Source organism: Brachycentrus maculatus, unplaced genomic scaffold (genome assembly GCF_059751285.1).
Source record: "Brachycentrus maculatus isolate JH-2025_06_01 unplaced genomic scaffold, ASM5975128v1 h1tg000147l, whole genome shotgun sequence".
Lineage (NCBI taxonomy): Eukaryota > Metazoa > Arthropoda > Insecta > Trichoptera > Brachycentridae > Brachycentrus > Brachycentrus maculatus.
Window position 1 is genome coordinate 1,044,821 of NW_028280900.1, and position 20,209 is coordinate 1,065,029.

A 20,209-nucleotide genomic window follows, 5' to 3' on the forward strand; every position below is an offset into this window, starting at 1 on the left:
GGCAGCAGCAGGCACCTCGGTGGTTGGAGCGCTACGTGCAGCGCAGTCAAGGGATAACTGGAGAAGAGTCATTGCTTCTGCAAGGGTCACAACCCTCAGCAATGAGGAATAAAATGGAAAAGACGCAGGTTTAGAAATTCCGTAAATAATTGACAAAATAAACTTTGAACATTTGATTATCCAAAACTCAATATTGAATAGCGTTTGCTGCTTCATTTTTTAAATATTTTTTATCTGCAGTACATAAAAAAGATTTTGTGCAGTACATAAATGTCTGCCTCCGTGGTGTAATGGTTAGCGTTTTTAGATACTGTGCTGATAGTCCCGGGTTCGATTCCCAGGGGGGAGGGGTGAAAATATTAGTGATTTTACACTCTAAGACACTTGTGCACCACACGGAATTTTACCGTCGGGCAGTCCGTTTTTTTAAATAAAAGCGACTACAACAGTTTAGAGTGATCGAATTTACGCGCAACGTGTTCACGCACTGATCAAGAGCACCAATCCGAACAAATATGGACAAAAGCACATGCCAATCCAAGCCAACGTCGTTTTAAAACGCTAACTGACGTGCCGGACGGTAAAATTCTGTGTACTTCCGTGTAGTGGACAAACGCCCTAAGGCAGCTTGTGCACTACACGGAATTTTACCATCCATGATTGGCTTGTGCTTTTGTCCATCTTTCTTCGGATCCAAGCTCTTGATTGGTGCGTGAAATCGTTGCGCGTAAATTCAATCACGCTAAACAGTCGTAGTCGTTTTTTTTCAAAACCGAACTGCCGGATGGTAAAATTCCGGGTAGTGAACAAGCACCTTAAGAGCGCTTGTGCATTACAGGAATTTTACTGTCTTTACTTTAAAAATTAAAGTGACTATAACAGTTTAGCGTGATCGAATTTACAAGCACCGTGATCATGCACCGATCCAAAGAAAGAAAGGCAAAAGCACAAGCCTAACTTAAGTGCCGGACGGTAAAATTCCGTGTAGTGCACAAACACCCTAATATTTATTTAATATTAATGGTCCCTGAAGCGAAGGAGTGCCTTCACCAGTGATCACCTTGCCTTCATGTGTTAACAATCAAAATAACACTGCGTTTATATGATGCAGTGCCCTATGCACCATCGGGGTGCATATAAGGGTTTGAAGAAGAAATAATCTAGTATAATATGGAGAAGGAAATCAGGACACGCAGAATAACACCAATGGCTATATTCTACACTTGAGATTGCATACACTTAAGTTATTTTATTTATTGTTTCGGCATTAACTTTGTGGTAAGACATGTTACAATGATTAAAGAAAACACTTCGTTTTTTACCACTTGAGTTTTATTATAGACTACATGTTTCAGAAGTTAAACTTCCATCATTCAGGTCTGTATAATAACTAAAATATAAAATATAAAATTGTTCTATAAATAAGGAGAGGAGAAAGTAAGGGGAAGGGGTTAGTCAAGGGACGGAGTTTGAAAACAAAGGAAAAATGGAAAGCAATGGTGAAGAATTTTTAAACAATATATTATTTAATAAATTATTATTAGAATTCAGGTTTTTTGGGATTTCTAAATTTTCAAGATAATTCATAATTCGGCCTTTATATGGAACAAGGTGTAATAATTTTAATTTATGAGAGTGAAATGAGTGATTATTATTATTTATAGAACAATTTTATATTTTAGTTATTATAAAGACCAGAATGATGGAAGTTTATCTTCTGAAACATGTAGTCTATAATAAAACTCAAGTGGTAAAAAACGAAGTGTTTTCTTTAATCATTGTTACACTTAAGTTATATTAGATATGTTTAAAATGTACAAATACAAGTAAGAAAGTTGTGAGTCAATAAAATATGTATAATATTGGCTGATCATTTACAAAAAATTACTACATTAGTTCATCAACAATATAATATTACAAAATAAAAGACAAATTTAATAAAAGATAAAGCATTTATTTATTATATGTAAATTAGTTGCGTGGTGATTACATTGCAAAAATAAGTAGTAGCCTTAAATAAATGCATAACAAACAAAATACAATGTGCACTCATCAATATTCAAAATTTGTTCACTGAAATTTTGTGTTCCTCTAAACACAGAACTGACCTTCCCACCATTTAATGCACAACTAATACTTCATTCGCTGACCAAAATAAATAATATTGAATAAAACATCACATTTGGATGATAAGCGGATTAATGCGTTAATAATACTTGTATGATTGATTTAAAACAAATAATGTGCTATAGGTAAGGCTGAAGAATATTTTGTTTATAAAAATACTAAAAATTCTCCATTTTGTTTTAAAATGAATGAGACACAGTAGACTTTCAATTATACGAGATTGGCAAATGAAAATATCCAGGCGAAAAATATATGAATATGAATATATTCTTATATTTTCTCTATAAAATTTATATATATGTATAAATGTATTTCCACCTCTTTAGTGTAGTGCTTAGCGCGTTTGGATAAAATGTTGGAGGACCCAGGATCGATTCCCACAGGGGGAAACATAAACATAAGTGATTTTTCACACTAATATTTATTATCAAATTTAACTTTAAAAAAAGAAAATATTGAAAAAAAAACATTGAAAAATTCTAATAATGCGAGAATCCGAATCACAAGACCTCAATCTGAAATGCAAATGGTGCATAGGGTGCTGCATCGATTATTCATTGTATGAAGATAAGGGGATCATTTCTGAATTCCAGATTCTTGGATTAGAAATGGAATATATTCAAGGGTATCCCCTCATTATCATGATGAAGAAAGGTGAAATACATTGCATTATATAGGTAAGGTTATGGAGAATGAATAATTGGTAAGAAATAAGGTGATAGATTACTATCACCTTATTTCTAGTAATAGCCATTAGGCTAGAGCACTCAGGATAGTATCTCATGCTCATACTAGCTTGTTTAACTGGGAGACTGCTAATGATTTTATAATACTTGTTAGATAAATAATATTTTAAGTTATTTGTCTTCCACTAGTCTTGCAATCATAAATAACATGACTGATGACATACTATATTTCATTTATATTCCTTAATAACCATTTCTTCAGAGAGATGCCACGGTGGTGTAAAGCATCACTACATGTGATTTTCGCCTTGAATATTTTCATTTAAAATGTCTTGGCCAAATCGAATGCGTAAATCGCGAGTCTAGTGTATCGGGGCATATTAAAAAAAGGAATGAGATTACATCAAAGGCGTAATGGCTCAGCCATAGGCCCGATTGACATAACGCGTCGGGTGGGGGATGCGGTTACTCCATGGCGGCCGCCTGCGACGGAGTGGGCCCTTCTCCCGCATTGTCCCTCTTCTTGGACCCGGAGACGATGTCATCAATGCGGAGAAGCAAAATGGCCGTCTCCACAGCAGTCTTGTAAATCTGAAATCAAAGACGGACAAATAACTCATTATAATATTTCAAAGAACAACAAAAAAACCAATGTATATTTTAGAGGAAATTGGACCTAGCTTGACTTTTGTCACCTGGGCATTGAATGTGCGGCACCGTTAATAGCATTAACTGATCCAAAATTGTGAAGTGGGTGAATTTTTTTCTCAACAATTTTTCATTATAGCAACCATAGCTTGTCAATTGAAATAACAATAAAATGAAAAATATTCCAAAATTCAGCTGTAAGAATTTTTCTACACAAAACATGATGGGGATGTGAAAGTTTGAGTACTTCCAGACCTATCGCTAGCTAGTTTAAGTAATCACTTTATACACTGAAACATTTGCTATTCTACCCATGAATGACAACTAAATGAATAAAATTTGGAAAGCAGTATATTTGCCTCCAGTCACAATGTTTTTTTTTATAATTAAATTTTAAAAAATTATACATATTATTTAAATCTTAAATTATAATATTCTTTCAGTTTCATTTCACATAGCAGATGAATGCCATTTTAAACTTTCCCTTACGGTGCTTAAAAAAACTTCCGCGTGCTACAGCGATATGTATTTTGTACAACATATAAAAATGTGATTAAAAAACGGGAAAAATGTGAATATTCCTAAAAACATTTAGTCACTTCGGTCAATAAAACCTGTTCAAATTGAAATGTAACAATTATGTAACGTTAGTTTTGGTAATTATCTGAAAACGAGAAAAAATACATCGCAAGTAGCCGCAATAGCTAGTGTAGCGACATGACTGCCGTGAACGACTATCTGCATACTACTGGTGCTGCTAAATAAGCTACGACATGCGCGTATGCGCAAAGAACGGCACGCACGCACACACTGAGAAACGTTTGTGTATTGGTGATTATATCCCAGATTTTTTCACAAATTATTTATTTCTGTCGGTGCAAGTGAATAACTTTATATTATAATACTTTTTATGTAATACTAAATAATATTACAAGAAATACAAAAATTCTAAGCCCGTATTTATTATATTCTATATTGATATTCTCATTTTTAAAGTCGAGTTGTAGTAAACACATCGCTCACTCCTTTCAAGAACGTCATAAATCAAAAATCAGCATAGCAAAAGAGGCATATTTTTAACTTAATATTTACCCGCTACAGGGCAGAAAGTGTTGTTTTTTGCATTTTGAAGAAAAGGTATTGTTTAATTATTTTTTTGAATAACTAAATATTTTTCAAATGGAGAAAAAACCTTCAGGTTTTACCTGAAAAGATGTGTAACACAATAAAAAGTTCAATAAGTGGCTTGATATTTATTTTTAATACATTGTTTTATGTGTGTTTTAAACTTTAAAAACGTTCTCCTGAAAAAAAAGTTTTTTGATTTATGACGTTCTTGAAAGGAGTGAGCGACATGTCACTGGGAGGGAAAGGTTAAGAAAACAATTATTTCAAATAATAAACAAAAGATGTCAGAATGTCGTGTAATGTTTGCTTTGAAATAGGGTGATCACGTTGGCAGTTGTTGTATCTATAGAATGACAGGGAGGATTGGTGCAGTGTTCACCTGCAGCTTGACGCTGAGGGGCTCCCACAGGCCGCGCGCCGCCATGTCCACGATCTCGCCCGTCTCGCCGTCGATGCCGAAGGTGCAGGGCAGCTGCTGTCCGTCAGCAGCCGCAGCAGGGGCCACTGTGTGCTTGGCACGCAGAGCCGTCAGCATGCGGATAGTGTTGGCGCCGCAGTTCTGGGCCAGGGTGCGGGGTATGATCTCTGCAACGCGCAAAACAATCAAATTAGATAACCAAGAATGATTTCTTTTATTCGCCTCCGTGGTGTAATGGTTAGCGTGTTTAGCTAACGTTCTGTAGGTCCCAGGTTAGGTTCCCAGGGGAGGTTAAAAATAAATACTAGCAATTTGACACTTTAATATTTATTTAATATAACCCCGAAGCGTGGGAGAATTACCTTGCCTTTATGTAAGTAATGATCAAGATAACACAGTATCATTACGATGTAGTACCCTATGCACCATTGAGTGTAGATAAGAGTTAAAAGAAAGAAGAATCTTTAAATCGATTAGAAATTGGTATTATGCTAATATGTACAGTAAAAGTCCATTAATTACAATTAATAGAATCCATAAGATTTTTGCAGGTGCATTTGACTTGCCAGTATTTTTATATTAGTTTGTATTTTTGAAGTACATAGATATGCGTAGTATTGCATCTAAATGTGGAACCGATAACCGCAAGCAGTGTTTGTTGTTTTGATAATTCAGAATTGAAAAAGTCGCGTGCGGTGTGACGAGAATCTTGCAGGCTGCACCAAGACGCACCACGGGCTACTGGTTGCCGACCCATGCTTTACACCACTGCACGCAGATTAGGGTCAGAAATATAAAGGTAATATTAACCTAAAGCGTGTGCGACGGCCTTGTACGGAGAGTTATCAGGGTATTCCTTGGAGTTGGAGAGAGCTTGCGATACCAGCATCTCCACAGCACCACCGCCAGCCACCAACTTAGGGGATAGCATCTGGAAAAAACATTAAAATGTCAGAAAAAAATGAGAAAATATTACGAATTATATAAGGAAATTAGAAAAAAATATTGTTTGTCTTACAAGATTCCGGGCTACATGTAAAGCATCTTGCAGATTCCTCTCAGTCTCGTTAAGAACATCCTTTGAGGCACCTCTCAATAGAATAGTGCATGCCTGGAAATATAAAAACACGTGAAATAAACTTTGTTTGGCACTAAATTAAAAAAGTCCTCACTAATTTGCGAGTGACTTTGAATGTAATTGTTAAAAAATACTTTGTGGTGCTGTACAACAGCTGACAATGTGTCAGATATTTTTTTTATAACTGTAAAAATAAAGTTTTGTAGCCATATGCAAGAAAATGTTAATTTCATCTTCATTGTCACAACACGGTGACTGCCAACTACGAGATAACTCGTAGATTGCGTTCTTTGCTAGGACGCCGACTAGGAGTTGTGTACTGTGTTTTGTGTACTCTTTACTTGCCATATTTGTGCAGCTAAGATAGAATTCGTAGTATGTATATCACTGCTAATATGCATAGTAATAATATTAAACCCGAGACCTCCAGCATGGTAGCTAAACACGCTAACCATTACACCACGGAGGCAGATATTAGCATCATAATATCGTAGGCTCTTATGGAATTTTTTGATGAATGGGTAGAAGAGAGGTGGTGTAGTCGTGTTGTTTACCTTTGGGTCTTTGCATTTGGTAACAAAGGTGAAGTATTCGTCCCCAAACTTCTTGACCTCGAAGAGTCCAGCCTGCGTTCCCACATCACTCTCCTTCAGCTCCTCCGTCCTGTTCACGACGGTGGCGCCGCAAGCGCGCCCGATACGGTTATTGTCAGACTTTCGGACACTGGAAATAACAAAAATTACGTCCCGCATAATTGGGATAGGCATACAAGAGTGAATAGGAAACAACGACTTTAATCATTGTAGACTTACTGTAAGAATTTTTCATTTCATTCAAACCCTTACCCGCACCCCAATGGTGCATAGGGCACTGCATCATATAAACGCAGTGTTATCTTGATCGTTAACACATGAAGGAAAGGTGATCAGCCCTCCGCTTCCGGTACCAGCCCAAGGTAATATTGAATATAATATAAGAGTGAAAAAATCACTTATATTTATTTGACCCCCCCTGGGAATCAAACCCGGGACCTCCAGTACGGTAGTCGAGCGTGCTGACCATTATACTACGGTGGCGAACAAAAAAGTCGGGTAAGATTATTTATTAAATTAAATTAAATTAGTTACCATATTTTTCCAAGATCGACATTTTGACTTAACACATTGTTGTTGGGAGGTTTATTCATCAATCCCAATCTGAATTATACTTAAGACAGTCTGCCGCTCGACCCTCAGTATACTAATCACAAGTAACCGCAACACCCAATTCCCATTTGTACAATGTCTTTTGGCATCTCTCGAAATCTAACTAACTAACCATCACGCCTCTTCCCATAATTTCCCCATTTACCAAATTTTCACACCCAGATCTACATTCATCTCTTTTAAAAACCACAATTTTGGATTTGCCAACATTCATCGGCAAATCACTTTCACTTTTGTGTAATATGTACCACTTTTAAATGATATTACACAAAGTGAACGACGAATGATAAGGAGAGTGTTATATTACCATACCACAAAGTTAACAATGCTTTCGATTTACAAAATATGATCTGAAGCTATTTGCTTACAAGCGTATGTGTAAAATGGGATATGTTCACTTTGGAAGTAGAAGAAAAAAATATATCGGCAAAAGAAGGATGAAAGTAGACTGAATACAGTTGAATAGCAATATCTCAGAAGAATGTGCGACAAAACGATGTATGATAGATGTTCGAATAGTGAAATAAGGAAGGCATGCAAAGCTGAGATAAGCATTATCGATAAAATTAAGAAAGGTGTGTTAAGATGGTTTGGACATGTAGAACGAATGAGTGAGGAAAGAACGGTAAAACAAATTTATGAGGCGAATGTAATTGGAAAAAGAAGCAGAGGAAGACTGAGAAAAACATGGCACGATCAGGTATGCCAAATACTTGAAAGTGGTCAGGTTAGGAGTCGTAACAATCGTCGGGTATGTATGAGGAGATGCATGAACGTGGAAGAGGCGAAGAATGTTTGCAAAAACAGAGTGGTGTAGCGTTCTATTATCTCTGCCTACCCCTTCGGAGAGGCGGCATGATGGTTAGTTAGTTAGTTAGTTTAGCATACCGTCTGATGGCCGTGATGTTGGCCTTGAGCAAGTAGTGTTGGGCGAGATCCGACACTCCCTTCTCCGTGAACACGAGATCCGGTTTCAAGGCGATAATATCATTACACATCCTCAGGACGTGCTCTTCTTCCAGCTGCAGCATCCTGGTGAAGTCCTGTCAAATCAAATGCCAAAAATTAATTATTTATTTATTTTATTTTTTGTACGTTTCAATTCTCATCGTATATTACATACAAAACATATACATATAGTGTAAGTCATTCCATATACTCTCTCCATTTCTCTTTGTCAGAGCAATAGTCTCTAGTGCAGTGGAGGAGGTGGGGTTCGGTACCGTGTTGGAGGTACCGAACCCCACCAGTTTCATATCCGCGTTCACCGAACCCTTGATTGGAAAAAAATATTGCTAGATTGATATATTCCTTTCAAATAATGTACTAGATCTATTGGATAAATGAATATATTGTATGTCATATCACTTTTCATAATATGGTACAATAAGTCGGGTGTGTGTTTTGAGCTCTGCCGAACCCTGGAGGTTCCATTGAACCCAGGTTAAGAACCACCGCTCTAGTGCATATGTATTCACTGGCAGTATGCAGGATGCAAACACTTTTCTTTTAAGACAGGTCGGAATCTTCTTATTTTGCAGAATTTGTTTGAGTTTGCCAAAAGGCACCCAACTCAGTCCTATTCTTCTTGGCAGCTTCGCCGCTTGGTTCTCCTTGTTGCCCAGTTTTATCTTCTGTCCAAGATATATGAACTCGTCTACTACTTGTAGGTTTTCATTGTTGACAGAGATGATCTGGTTTTGACATATTGCTCACTCCTTTCAAAAACATCATAAATCTAAAATCGTCAATTTTCAGTTGTGCATGTTTTCGGAGTGTCCAGAAAATGTACTATATCCCAGCAAAAGAGGCATATTTTTAACTTAATATTTACTCGCTACAGGGCAGAAAATGTTGTTTTTGCATTTTGAAGAAAAGGTATTGTTTATTGACAAGTGGCGAATGTGAGAGGGAAAACAGAACGGGGACGACCGAAAAAGACTTGGCACGATCAGATCAATCAGAACCTAAAATCTGGCGGTGTCAAAAGTCTGCGTAATCGGAGGGCATGTATGACTAGATGTATGGATGTGAAGGAGGCAAGGAGTGTATGTCAGGACAGAAGAGTGTGGCGTTCCATCCTCTCTGTCTACTCCTGCGGGGAAACGGCGCGATGGTAGTAGTAGTAGTAATAGTAGGTTTTGTTTAATTATTTTTTTAAATATACTAAATATTTTTCAAATGGAGAAAAAACCTTCGGGTTTTATCTAAAAAGATCTGTTGCACAGTAAAAAGTTATATTTATTTTTAATACATTGTGTTGTATTTTTTAACTTTAGAAACGTTCTCCTGAAAATTCAAGTTTTTTGATTTATGACGTTCTTGAAGGGAGTGAGCGATATGTATTCCTTACTAGAGTTATCCAGAAAGCAATTTGTAAAGAGATATAGTGTATATATACCTGTTCCTCCATGATCTCCACGTTGGTCTGGCTCTCTCCCTTTTTGTATTCGAGGGGGCAGTCCAGGAGGATGATGCGAGGGTTCTCGATGTACCGCCGCATCTTGGCGTGGGTAACGTCCTTGTTGACCATCACGCCGCTCAGGACACACGACTCGTCGATCGATCCTCCGGGAATCTTCTCCACTTTGGCATATCTAGAAATATTCATAAGTTCATATTAAATATAATAAATAAATAGAACCCTTATCCACACCCCAATGGTGCATAGGGCACTGCGTCATATAAACGAGGTGTTATCTTGATCGTTTACACATGAAGGAAAGGTGATCAGCCCTCCGCTTCAGGTACCAGTTCAGGGTAATATTGAATAAATATTACAGTCTACAATACTACAGTCAGTATTGAAAAAATCACTTATATTTATTTTACCCCCCTTGGGAATCGAACATTACACTACGGAGGCGGACATACATACGGTACATATTATGACATGGCAATTTGAAAATGCTGAGAAACCTCGTACGAAGCTAGTAACAGCTGATCAATGCCCCTGCGGAACTGGTGATGGATAATCATTACCCATTTGAATCTACCAATGGTTGATTGATTGATTCAATCGGAACCAGTGACGGTGGATCAATGCTCGGCTGTCCAAACTCAAAATACAGTAAAGGACATTTTTTTTGTAGTACGTTTTTTTTTGCATTTTTGGACTAAGTAAATTCTACTTACCAGAAATGCAAAAAAAAAACAACTACACAAAAAATGTCCCTTACTGTGTTTTGAGTTTGGACAGCCGTGCTGCCCATGTAGATAATTATAAAGGCCTTCTCGGAGCTAACAATAATAAATCAATCACTGCCATTTGGCTAATGGCGGTGAATTCAATCTCCTTTAGAGCTAATAATGCTTAAACTACGGGTATACAATATTTATGAAATTAACTTTGTATTAAAAAAGGTAATATGAAGATTTTTTGATATCCCAATAAAGAAGTCTAGGCATTTTTACCGGACATATCGCTCACTACTTTCAAGAACGTCATAAATCAAAAAACTTGATTTTTCAGGAGAATGTTTTTAAAGTTTAAAAATATAATACAGTAGAATCGCGATATAACGAAATCCAAGGGACCAAAAAATATTAATTCGTAATAACGAATTCCCACATATAACGAATTTTTTTAAATCATACTTAGTATGTATATGTTGCGCGCCGTTGCAAAAAATGTTGCGCGGCTTTTCAAAAAGATCGCAAGTTCTGCAAACAAAGGAGGAAGGGGGCCATAGGGAACTGAATATCTACATATTTTCACTAGTTTTCTTATTAACCTTACGGTGATAAAAGTGCCGCGGGAATCGATGATACTCGTATGTATTTTGTACACAATATGAGAATGTGATTTTAAAACAGGAAAAACGTAAATATTCATAGTTGCTTTTACTGGCCATATTTAAAGTTGAAATATAACAATTTTGTAATGTTGGGTCTGGTAAATATGTATCTGAAAATGAGAATAATAACATTAAATATAATAATAATAATATCACAAGTAGCCGCCAAAGCCGAGAACGAGAACGGCTTGCGCGCTACTGACGGCCAGTGTTGTCAGACGTCAAAGAGTAGTTTTCGAGATTGCGAAATTACGAAATTGCGAAATTACGAGACGGAAAAATTTTTTTTTCCAAAATTTACGCGATGAATTTTTTTTCGCCGTCGCTAAAAATTTCCTAAAATCCGTTAAAATTCCGTTATAATCCTTCAAATTCCGTTTGATCTCTTGATTCCTTCAAAATCCGTATAAAACGGACAAATTCGCATTTGTCCAAATTGTCCGTCATATTTAATATTCCTAGTTGCTTTTATTGGCCATATTTAAAGTTTAAATAAAACAATTTTGTAATGTTGGGTCTGGTAAATGTTATTTATAATGTCATTCATTTGCAGCGACGGAAATAAATAATTTGTAAAAAAATCGGGAATCAAATCTTAACATAAAATAGTAAAAATACACAAACGTTTCTGTGTTTGCGCGTGTGGCGTGCTTTGTAAGTATGCGTGCATGTCGTACGTTGTAACACGTTACTCCGCTAGTCCAATAGTGTGCAGATTGTCTTACCCGACACTACGCCCCACTTAGGGCGCTTGTCCACTACCCGAAATTCCGTGTAATTTTACTGTCCGGCACGTCAGTTAGCGTTTTAAAATGACGATTGGCTTGGATTGGCTTGTGCTTTTGTCCATCTTTCTTCGGATCGGAGCTCTTGATCGGTGCGTGAACACGTTGCGCGTAAATTCGATCGTAAAATCGTCGTTTTAAAACGCAAACTGACGTGTCGGACGGATGGTAAAATTATTCCGTGTAGTGGACAAATGCCCTTACGATGTAGATAAAAGACGGATGCAATTTGAGGATTATTATTGTCAACAGAATCATTTCATTGAGATAAAAAGATGGATTGTAATTTGAGAATTATTATTGTCTACCATTGAGATAAGCAGGTGGACTGATTATGGGAGAGAATATACTTGAGAATTTTTATGGCCTACAGAAATAATTTCATTGAAATAAGAAGAGAGATTATAACTACGTCGCCTACTTTCAAAATCCGCCAGATCCATATAAGTCGATTTTACAAAAAAAAATCCAAATTCTCCGGATAACATTTATGTTTCAAAGATTTATCTATCTTTATATAAAATATTTTAAAATAGAGAATTTTCCCATTTTTTTGGAAAGTTTTTCAGTACTCAAAAAAAACACGAGACACAAATCGATAATGACGTCATCTTAACTTTTGACCTATCTCCGCTCTCTGATTGACCGATATGGGTCAGAAGGCAAGTTTCATGAATATATCGGAATTTGAAATACAACGCTGTTTTTAAGTATTTTTTAGCGGGGTTTTCAAGTATTTAAAATTTTTGAACAATAAAACCCACAACTGGCATTCCGATAGAGTATTTATTTTAAAATCTTTTAAAACTGGATCTAGCGGATTTTGAAAGTAGGCGACACAACTAAAGAATTATTATTGCTAAAGTAAATCATTTCACTGACTCATTGACTCTAATTACTAATTACTCAAGCTGATGGGATATTGTATTGAATTACTTTTAAAAATCGCCATAAGGCATATGGTGCGGCGGCGCGGCTTGAATAATTTTATCTTAACATTTTTTATTTCCGCGCGGCGCCGTGGCGGCGCGTGGCGGCGCGGCTTTGAAATATTTTTATCATAACATTTTTTATTTGTTATAAATTTACTTAAATGTATTGGCACTTTTTCGTACGGGACAAAAGTGATTTTGTTATACATAATAACGGGATTTCGTTATATAGATGCATTTTTGTATGAAAAATTAGTTTTAGGGAATAAATTTGTTTTTTTTTTCGATATACGTCATTTTTCGATATATCGCGATTACTTATATCGCGATTCTACTGTACAATGAATTAAAAATAAATATCAAGCCATTTATTGAACTTTTTACTGTGCAACAAATATTTTTAGGTAAAACCTGAAGGTTTTTTCTCCATTCGAAAAGTATTTAGTTTATTTAAAAAAATATAATTAAACAATATCTTTTCTTCAAAATGCAAAAACAATACTTTCTGCCGTGTAGCGGGTAAATATTAAGTTTAAAATATGCCACTTTTGCTGGGATTTAGTACATTTTGTGGGCAATCCGAAAACATGCATAACTGAAAATTGACGATTTTTGATTTATGACGTTCTTGAAAGGAATGAGCAATATGACATGCCATTGATTACTTTAAATGTGTGTTACATTCACCATTTTACCAATGATTGTAAACATATTGCGCACGCTTTTCAATGGAAGCATAAATATAGCAAAATTTGATTCGTGTGGCTGTCAATCATGGGTAGAATGGTGAATGTTACATGTGTATACAGTAATCACGTAAACTAACCTATGACAAGGTATGACAAGCCATAAGCCCTGTAAATGGCCATACATACATATTTTTCATCTCTTTAAGATATCAAAAAAACTCGATATAAATAACTAGTAGGAGACAAACCCAGAATTTGTCACACTCAAAATATGTAAATTAATATTTCATTACCGTTTAATATCAACTTCAGTGCGGCCGCCTTCTTTGATCATCACAGTTTTTACAGCATCCAAGGCAATGTTCACAGCGAGGTCTGACCATTTACCCATGAACTTAGTGCCTATGCACGAATGCAGCTAAAAAAGGAACAAACATAAATCTCAGCAAATGAACAGACATTATAAATACACATAGTATATCATACAAGTTACAAATAAACTGGATCGCTTATGAATAAAAGTAAATAAAGAAATATAATTTAAGAACTTACATATTGATATCTCAACTATAAATGGTACCGAGAATGTGAAAGAAGGTTTCAATTATAACGTAAATACAACGTCCGAAATTTGAGTAGTGCGGTTGCTTATCATGCGTAGAATGGTGAATATTGCTCGTGTATAAAGTGATCACTTAACACATTGTTTACGGGAAACGCTCAAAAGCATCTTTTACATACTTTTGGTAGAGAGCGGGAGACGCTTACAAGCGTTCTATTTGATTAATTTTGGTAGAGCGCGAGACGCCAAAAAACATTGTACAGATCGGAATTGGGTGTGAGGTTATTTGTCATTAGTGTACTGAGGGTCGGGTGGTAGATTATCTAAGTATAATTAGGGTCGGGGTTGATGAAAAAACCGCCCGACAACAATGTTAAACTAGGCTACGACAAGTCGTAATCCCTGTACCCAGACTTTCATATTCTTTGTCATCTATTTGAGATATCAATATGTATAAAGATAGCCCCTAAGTGGACAAAACCCAGATTTATGAACAAAGGTTGTATTAAAATATTGTAGATGAACTTACAACTTCCTTTATTTTCTCCTTGTCGTTAATATCAATGGGAATTGACGCCTTGGTTTCCAAAATCTGCACAGCATCCTCGAGTGCCTGGCGGTACTGGCGGATGATGGTGGTGGGGTGGATGTTCTGCTGCAGGAACTGCTCCGACACGGCCAGGATTTCTCCCGCCAACACAATCACAGAAGTAGTGCCATCACCCACCTGTAAACATCAATCACAGTCAAAGTTTGTCATAATAATAACAGGAAAAACCGGCATGCTATTGACACCCTCACAGTTATTATCACTTCTAGTTTTACAAATTAATGTAATCTGATATGAGACACATACTAAAATAAAAAGTATTGGAAATACTGTGTATATTATCACATTTTGGACGGGTAATTTTTACGCCTGTAGACCGACAACGGGATTTGATAATTATGTACATATATTAACGCTTAAGGATGGGAAGGGTATGTTCACTTTCTGCGCCGGCCTCATTTCAATGGCAGAAAAGAAGGAATTACATATTTAATGTTTTTATATGAATAATATGTACCAATCTCTTTAAGGTCTTAAGGTAACTATTTGTAAATATCAAATCCTGTCGCCAGCAGTCCGCAGGCGTACTAAACACTCGTCCGAAATGTGTTAATAAATAAATCAATATGAAAAATTAAAAGTATTGTTCTTGTCGAAATCTGTAAAGGAAAAAGAGAGATATAAAGGATTCAACAAAGGCAAGCGGGCAAGAGGACGGTCTCCAACAAGATGGACAGACCAAATAAAGGAATTAACCGGATCCTCGCTAAACGCTGCCATCAAGTTGGCCCAGGACCGGGAAGAATGGAGAGGACTTGTGCACCAAGTGCCTGACATTCCAGAAGACCACGACGCTCAGCATTGAGCAAGAAGATGAAGAAGAAGAAGAAAGGATTCAACACACATCTACATTTGAATTACAATCAATTACAATAAATAAAAAAAAACTATTTGTGATGTCATTATTAAGTGTGACGTTATGAGTCATCTCAACTGCACGAAACTAAATGGCAAAACTTGCTACCCCCGTTTTTCTTCTAATCTTTTACCCACATCCAATGGTGCATAGGGCACTGCATTGTTTTCACACATTGAATCTTGATCAATAATTGCATAAAAGCAAGATGAGCTGCACTTCAAGTACCACCAGCCCAAGTCTTTGGTGATATTAAATGAATGTAAGAATGAAAAATCCCTAGAAATTATTTTGACCCTCCTGAGAAACGGACCGCCTTCGTAGTATAATTAATGGTCAGCACTCTCAGCTACCGTACTGGAGGTCCCAGGTTCGATTCCCAAGGGGGGGGGGGGAAATAAATATTAATAATTTTACAATCTAATATTTATTTAATATTACCCCGAACTGGTACCTGAAGCGGAGGACTGGTCGCCTTTCCTTGATGCGAGTGTTTTTGCCTAGAATTTTCACTCATGAATTACATGAAATTATAGTAACTTTAAACATAAAGAGTAAATCCACTCACGAGTAGGCATAGGCTATGAAACTTAAAAAGTTGAAGCCTGAGTAGGGTCATGATAAGCGGTGTTGCATAAGCCGTAGCTAGATTTCACTTGGACGTTAGGTAATTTAAAAAAAAACCTTTTTTGATGTGTAATGATCAAGATAACACTGCGTTTATATGATGCAGTGCCCCATGCACTATTGGGTGCGGATAAGGGTTAGAAGAAGAAGAAAAAGAAGAGAAACGAACAATTTATAAAACAAAAACCAGCGCAAAAAATCTATGTTATGGTTTTTTGAGTTATAAGAGTTAAAAACTAGCGATGAAACCTTACCAAACAAATGCTATGTAATGAATTAGTAAATTGATATTTTTATGTACCTCTTCATCCTGAGTCCTGGCGATTTCAATCATGGATTTGGCAGCAGGATGCTGTACCGTGATCTCTCGGAGAATAGCATTGCCATCGTTGGTCATAACAATTCCACCCATAGGATCCATGAGCATTTTCAGCATGGCTCGCGGTCCGAGACATGTTCTGATTACATCAGCAATAGCCTAAAAGCGCAAAAGCTCATTTCAATTGCAGACGGTACCGCCCCCGCAAAATATTTCCACGCAACAAGGTTAGAAAGAACAATATCCGTACATTTAATAAACTAACAATAGTAATAAGTTAATAACAAAATTGAATTTATAAAAATAACAAACGAACGTACGGTAAAAATACTTACTTTTCCGGCGTTAACATTTCCAATCTGAACTTTCCGGCCCGATTCCCTTTTTGTATTCTGACCTGAACATAAATAAACCATGTAATTTTATGCGATACGTAAACTAAATTATGAATGCTTATTTCGACAATGAAAACATTTACTTACTTAACACTAATATCGGTGCCTGGGAGCCAAACATTTTTATTTTATTGTTTTAGATTCTAGATCACGTTTTTTGAAAACCGAAGTCGCGTGGGCTCTTTGGTTATGTTGAAATGATTCTACTCGAATCTGTCATATGTCAAAAGGAGACAAAGATATACAATCACACGGATTAAAAAGAGAAACAAAATATTTTACAGGCTGCATGCATTAAATTTTATGCTGGTCACTCACGACGAGGAAAATAGTAGATTTTGTTACATTTTCTCTGGTTTTGTAACGTTCAAGTACGAAATTTGGAAAGACGAAAGATTTCACTGCCAACCTGGCGATATGACGCGAAATCATTAGTATATAATGTTTGTATATAAGCTTCGTTCGAGTCTGGCCGGGCGGCCGTTATGAATTCATTGCACAAACTAATTTATGTAATTCATTGTAAACAATAAATGACAAGCCGGGTGATCTCGTGTTGAAAATAACCATTATATATTGGAAATGTGAGTACTTCATTATTGGTAAGGCGTTTCCTCTCATTCCGCCGTTTGCCAAACAGCTGTCAAACAAATTACGCAAGAAATTTGTCTCGACTGCTGCTCAAATAAGCGCTAATTAGAAGAAATATGTATTCTATAACCTCCGGAATGACCCCATCAACAGCATTGCAGGTAATCAACTGTTTTTGTTGTTGTTTTTCATGCCTGAAAAACTGCAATCTTCTTTGTGTGAAATGTCATTTTGACAGTCCGTTGACAGCGAGTCTGTTTTCATTATTGTTTTTATGTTATATTTTAGGTAAAGTACGGACAACCGGCATAGTTACAAGCACATTTATTGTCATATAATGTTATTTATTGCACTATATGCATATAAAATAAGATTCAACAAACACAAAAGATGTCATTCAAAAAATAGCTACAGCACGTGGCGTATAGATTTTGAAATGGTTTTCCAGTTTTACTTATACAGTTACAAATGTCAATTTACTAGTGGGTGCAATGCTTGGCCATGTTTTGTTCACAAAGAAATAGGTATGGATGATAATTAATAAATAATATTGGATATATGATGTAAGAAGACCAGCCCGACGAAGCTTGCAATCGCAAAACCGGACTGGACTCTTTTGCTGACAAATTTCCAGCCCCCATCTGTGCTCCACGAGTAGTTTTATGATGAGGTTGGAACTCTTCATATCAACCCCTCCGAGAAGCCTGCCACTGTATACCTTATAAGACCATCTTAGTGTATACCGGTGTCTGATATCCTCACATCGGAGATCGCTCAGTGGGTCGTAATGCTCGCAATTATTTTTCAAACATAAAAACTAATTCTGTAACTTTGTTACCTTTTCAGACTCTTGCAACTATTGGCAAATGACTTGTCGCGGCAGAAGGGTTCCATTTCCCCCATTGTGTTGGCGCTTTGGACAGTTTCATTTCCTAGCGCTGGATCAGAATATATAAACTACAGAGGACGATTCGGCATTGTTTTATTTGGATGTGTAGCCAGTAATTACTGTTTTAGTGTTTGCAGATATGTATAGGCAGATAGATGATATAACCATGAAACGTGTGTTATTGCACAATTTTCTTGGGAGTTATTCATCGTGACTAATATATGTATACTCTCCCCCCTGAAAATAAACATATTATGCTCTTAAATATGTTTTTATTTTGTTCATTAATGACCGAGATCCTTGAAAAATATCATCCTATCCCGCTCTCTGTGATCTTACAACATTGGCCTTAATTTTTTACAGAAATGCAATCTAAAGTAACTAACTGACCATCACGCCGCTTCCGCAGGGATAGGCAGAGAGAATAGAACACCACACCACGCTACTCTTGTCTTTGTACACATTCTTCTTTACGCATCCCCTCACACATCCTCCTCCCAACCCTTATCCGCACCCCAAAGGTGCATAGGGCACTGCATTATATAGAAGCAGTGTTATCTTGATCGTTAAATACACGAAGGAAAGGTGATCAGCCTTTCGCTTCAGGTACCAGTCCAGGGTCATATTAAATATATATTTGACTGAAAAATCAATAATATTTATTGCGACCCTCTTGGGAATCAAACCCGGGACCTCCAGCATGGTAGCCTAGAGCGCTAACCGCTACACTATGGAGGCGGACCTCATACATACCCGCCGATTATTCGGATTCCTGAATTGACCACTTTCAATTATTTTAAATACTTGATCATGCCAAGTTTTGCCCGGTCATCCTCTGCTCATGTTCCCAACAAGATTCGCCTCATAAATTTGTTTAACACTCCTTTCTTCGCTCGTTCGTTTAGATCTTTTATAACTAACTAACTAACCATCACGCCGCTTCAGGCAGAGAGAATAGAACGCCACACCACTCTGTCTTTGCAAACATTCTTCGCCTCTTCCACGTTCATGCATCTCCTCATACATACCCGCCGATTACTACGACTCCTAACCTGACCACTTTCAAGTATTTAGCATACCTGATCGTGCCATGTTTTTCTTGGTCTTTCTCGGCATAAATTTGTTTTGCCGTTCTTTCCTCACTCATTCGTTCCACATGTCCAAACCATCTCAACGCACCTTTCTTAATTTTATTGATAATGGTTATCTCCGCTTTGCATTCCTTCCTTATTTCACTATTCGAACATCTATCATACATCGTTTTGTCGCACATTCTTCTGAGAGATTGCATTTCGACTGCACTCAGTCTACTTTCATCCTTCTTTTGCCAACTCCATGTTTTACTTCCATACATTAGAGTTGGAACCAGGACTCCGTTGTGCACTGCCAGTTTAGCTTCCGCTGATAGGCTTTTATTTGCCATAACTGATATTATTAGAGGGTATTTCTTTTTCATCGAGAATTTTAATGACTTCCTTTAATCTGACTCTATCGAATGCTTTAGTAAGACCTACAAAGCAGAGGTAAGCTGTCTTATTGAACTCTATTGCTTTTTTAACTAATTTGTCTAACAACAAATGTGTTGAACTTATTTACGTCCGAGTTCACTTAGATCTTGGTTCGTTTAGATCTTTTATAACTAACTAACTAACCATCACGCCGCTTCAGGCAGGGAGAATAGAACGCCACACCACTCTGTCTTTGCAAACATTCTTCGCCTCTTCCACGTTCATGCATCTCCTCATACATACCCGCCGATTACTACGACTCCTAACCTGACCACTTTCAAGTATTTAGCATACCTGATCGTGCCATGTTTTTCTTGGTCTTTCTCGGCATAAATTTGTTTTGCCGTTCTTTCCTCACT

The 20,209-nt window shown here is 36.8% G+C and overlaps 1 protein-coding gene and 1 long non-coding RNA gene across 2 annotated transcripts; one reads left to right on the forward strand and one right to left on the reverse strand.

Annotated features, from left to right (window-relative positions):
- Positions 1-1,938: 1,938 nt before the first annotated feature.
- On the reverse strand, positions 1,939-17,094 carry CCT3 (chaperonin containing TCP1 subunit 3). The gene is made up of 12 exons (XM_088261041.1): positions 16,950-17,094; positions 16,803-16,864; positions 16,450-16,626; positions 14,585-14,782; positions 13,787-13,911; positions 9,692-9,887; positions 8,179-8,333; positions 6,640-6,808; positions 6,026-6,118; positions 5,818-5,938; positions 4,969-5,174; positions 1,939-3,404 (listed from the first exon to the last, which is right to left on the reverse strand). Exons 1-12 carry the CDS (start codon positions 16,981-16,983, stop codon positions 3,279-3,281), a joined length of 1,662 nt encoding a protein of 553 aa, XP_088117167.1. The 5' UTR covers positions 16,984-17,094; the 3' UTR covers positions 1,939-3,278.
- A 77-nt stretch (positions 17,095-17,171) lies between these two features.
- LOC148308804 (uncharacterized) lies at positions 17,172-18,607 on the forward strand. The gene is made up of 2 exons (XR_015837633.1): positions 17,172-17,614; positions 17,742-18,607. It is a non-coding gene; the product is annotated as an uncharacterized LOC148308804 (long non-coding RNA).
- Positions 18,608-20,209: the final 1,602 nt, after the last annotated feature.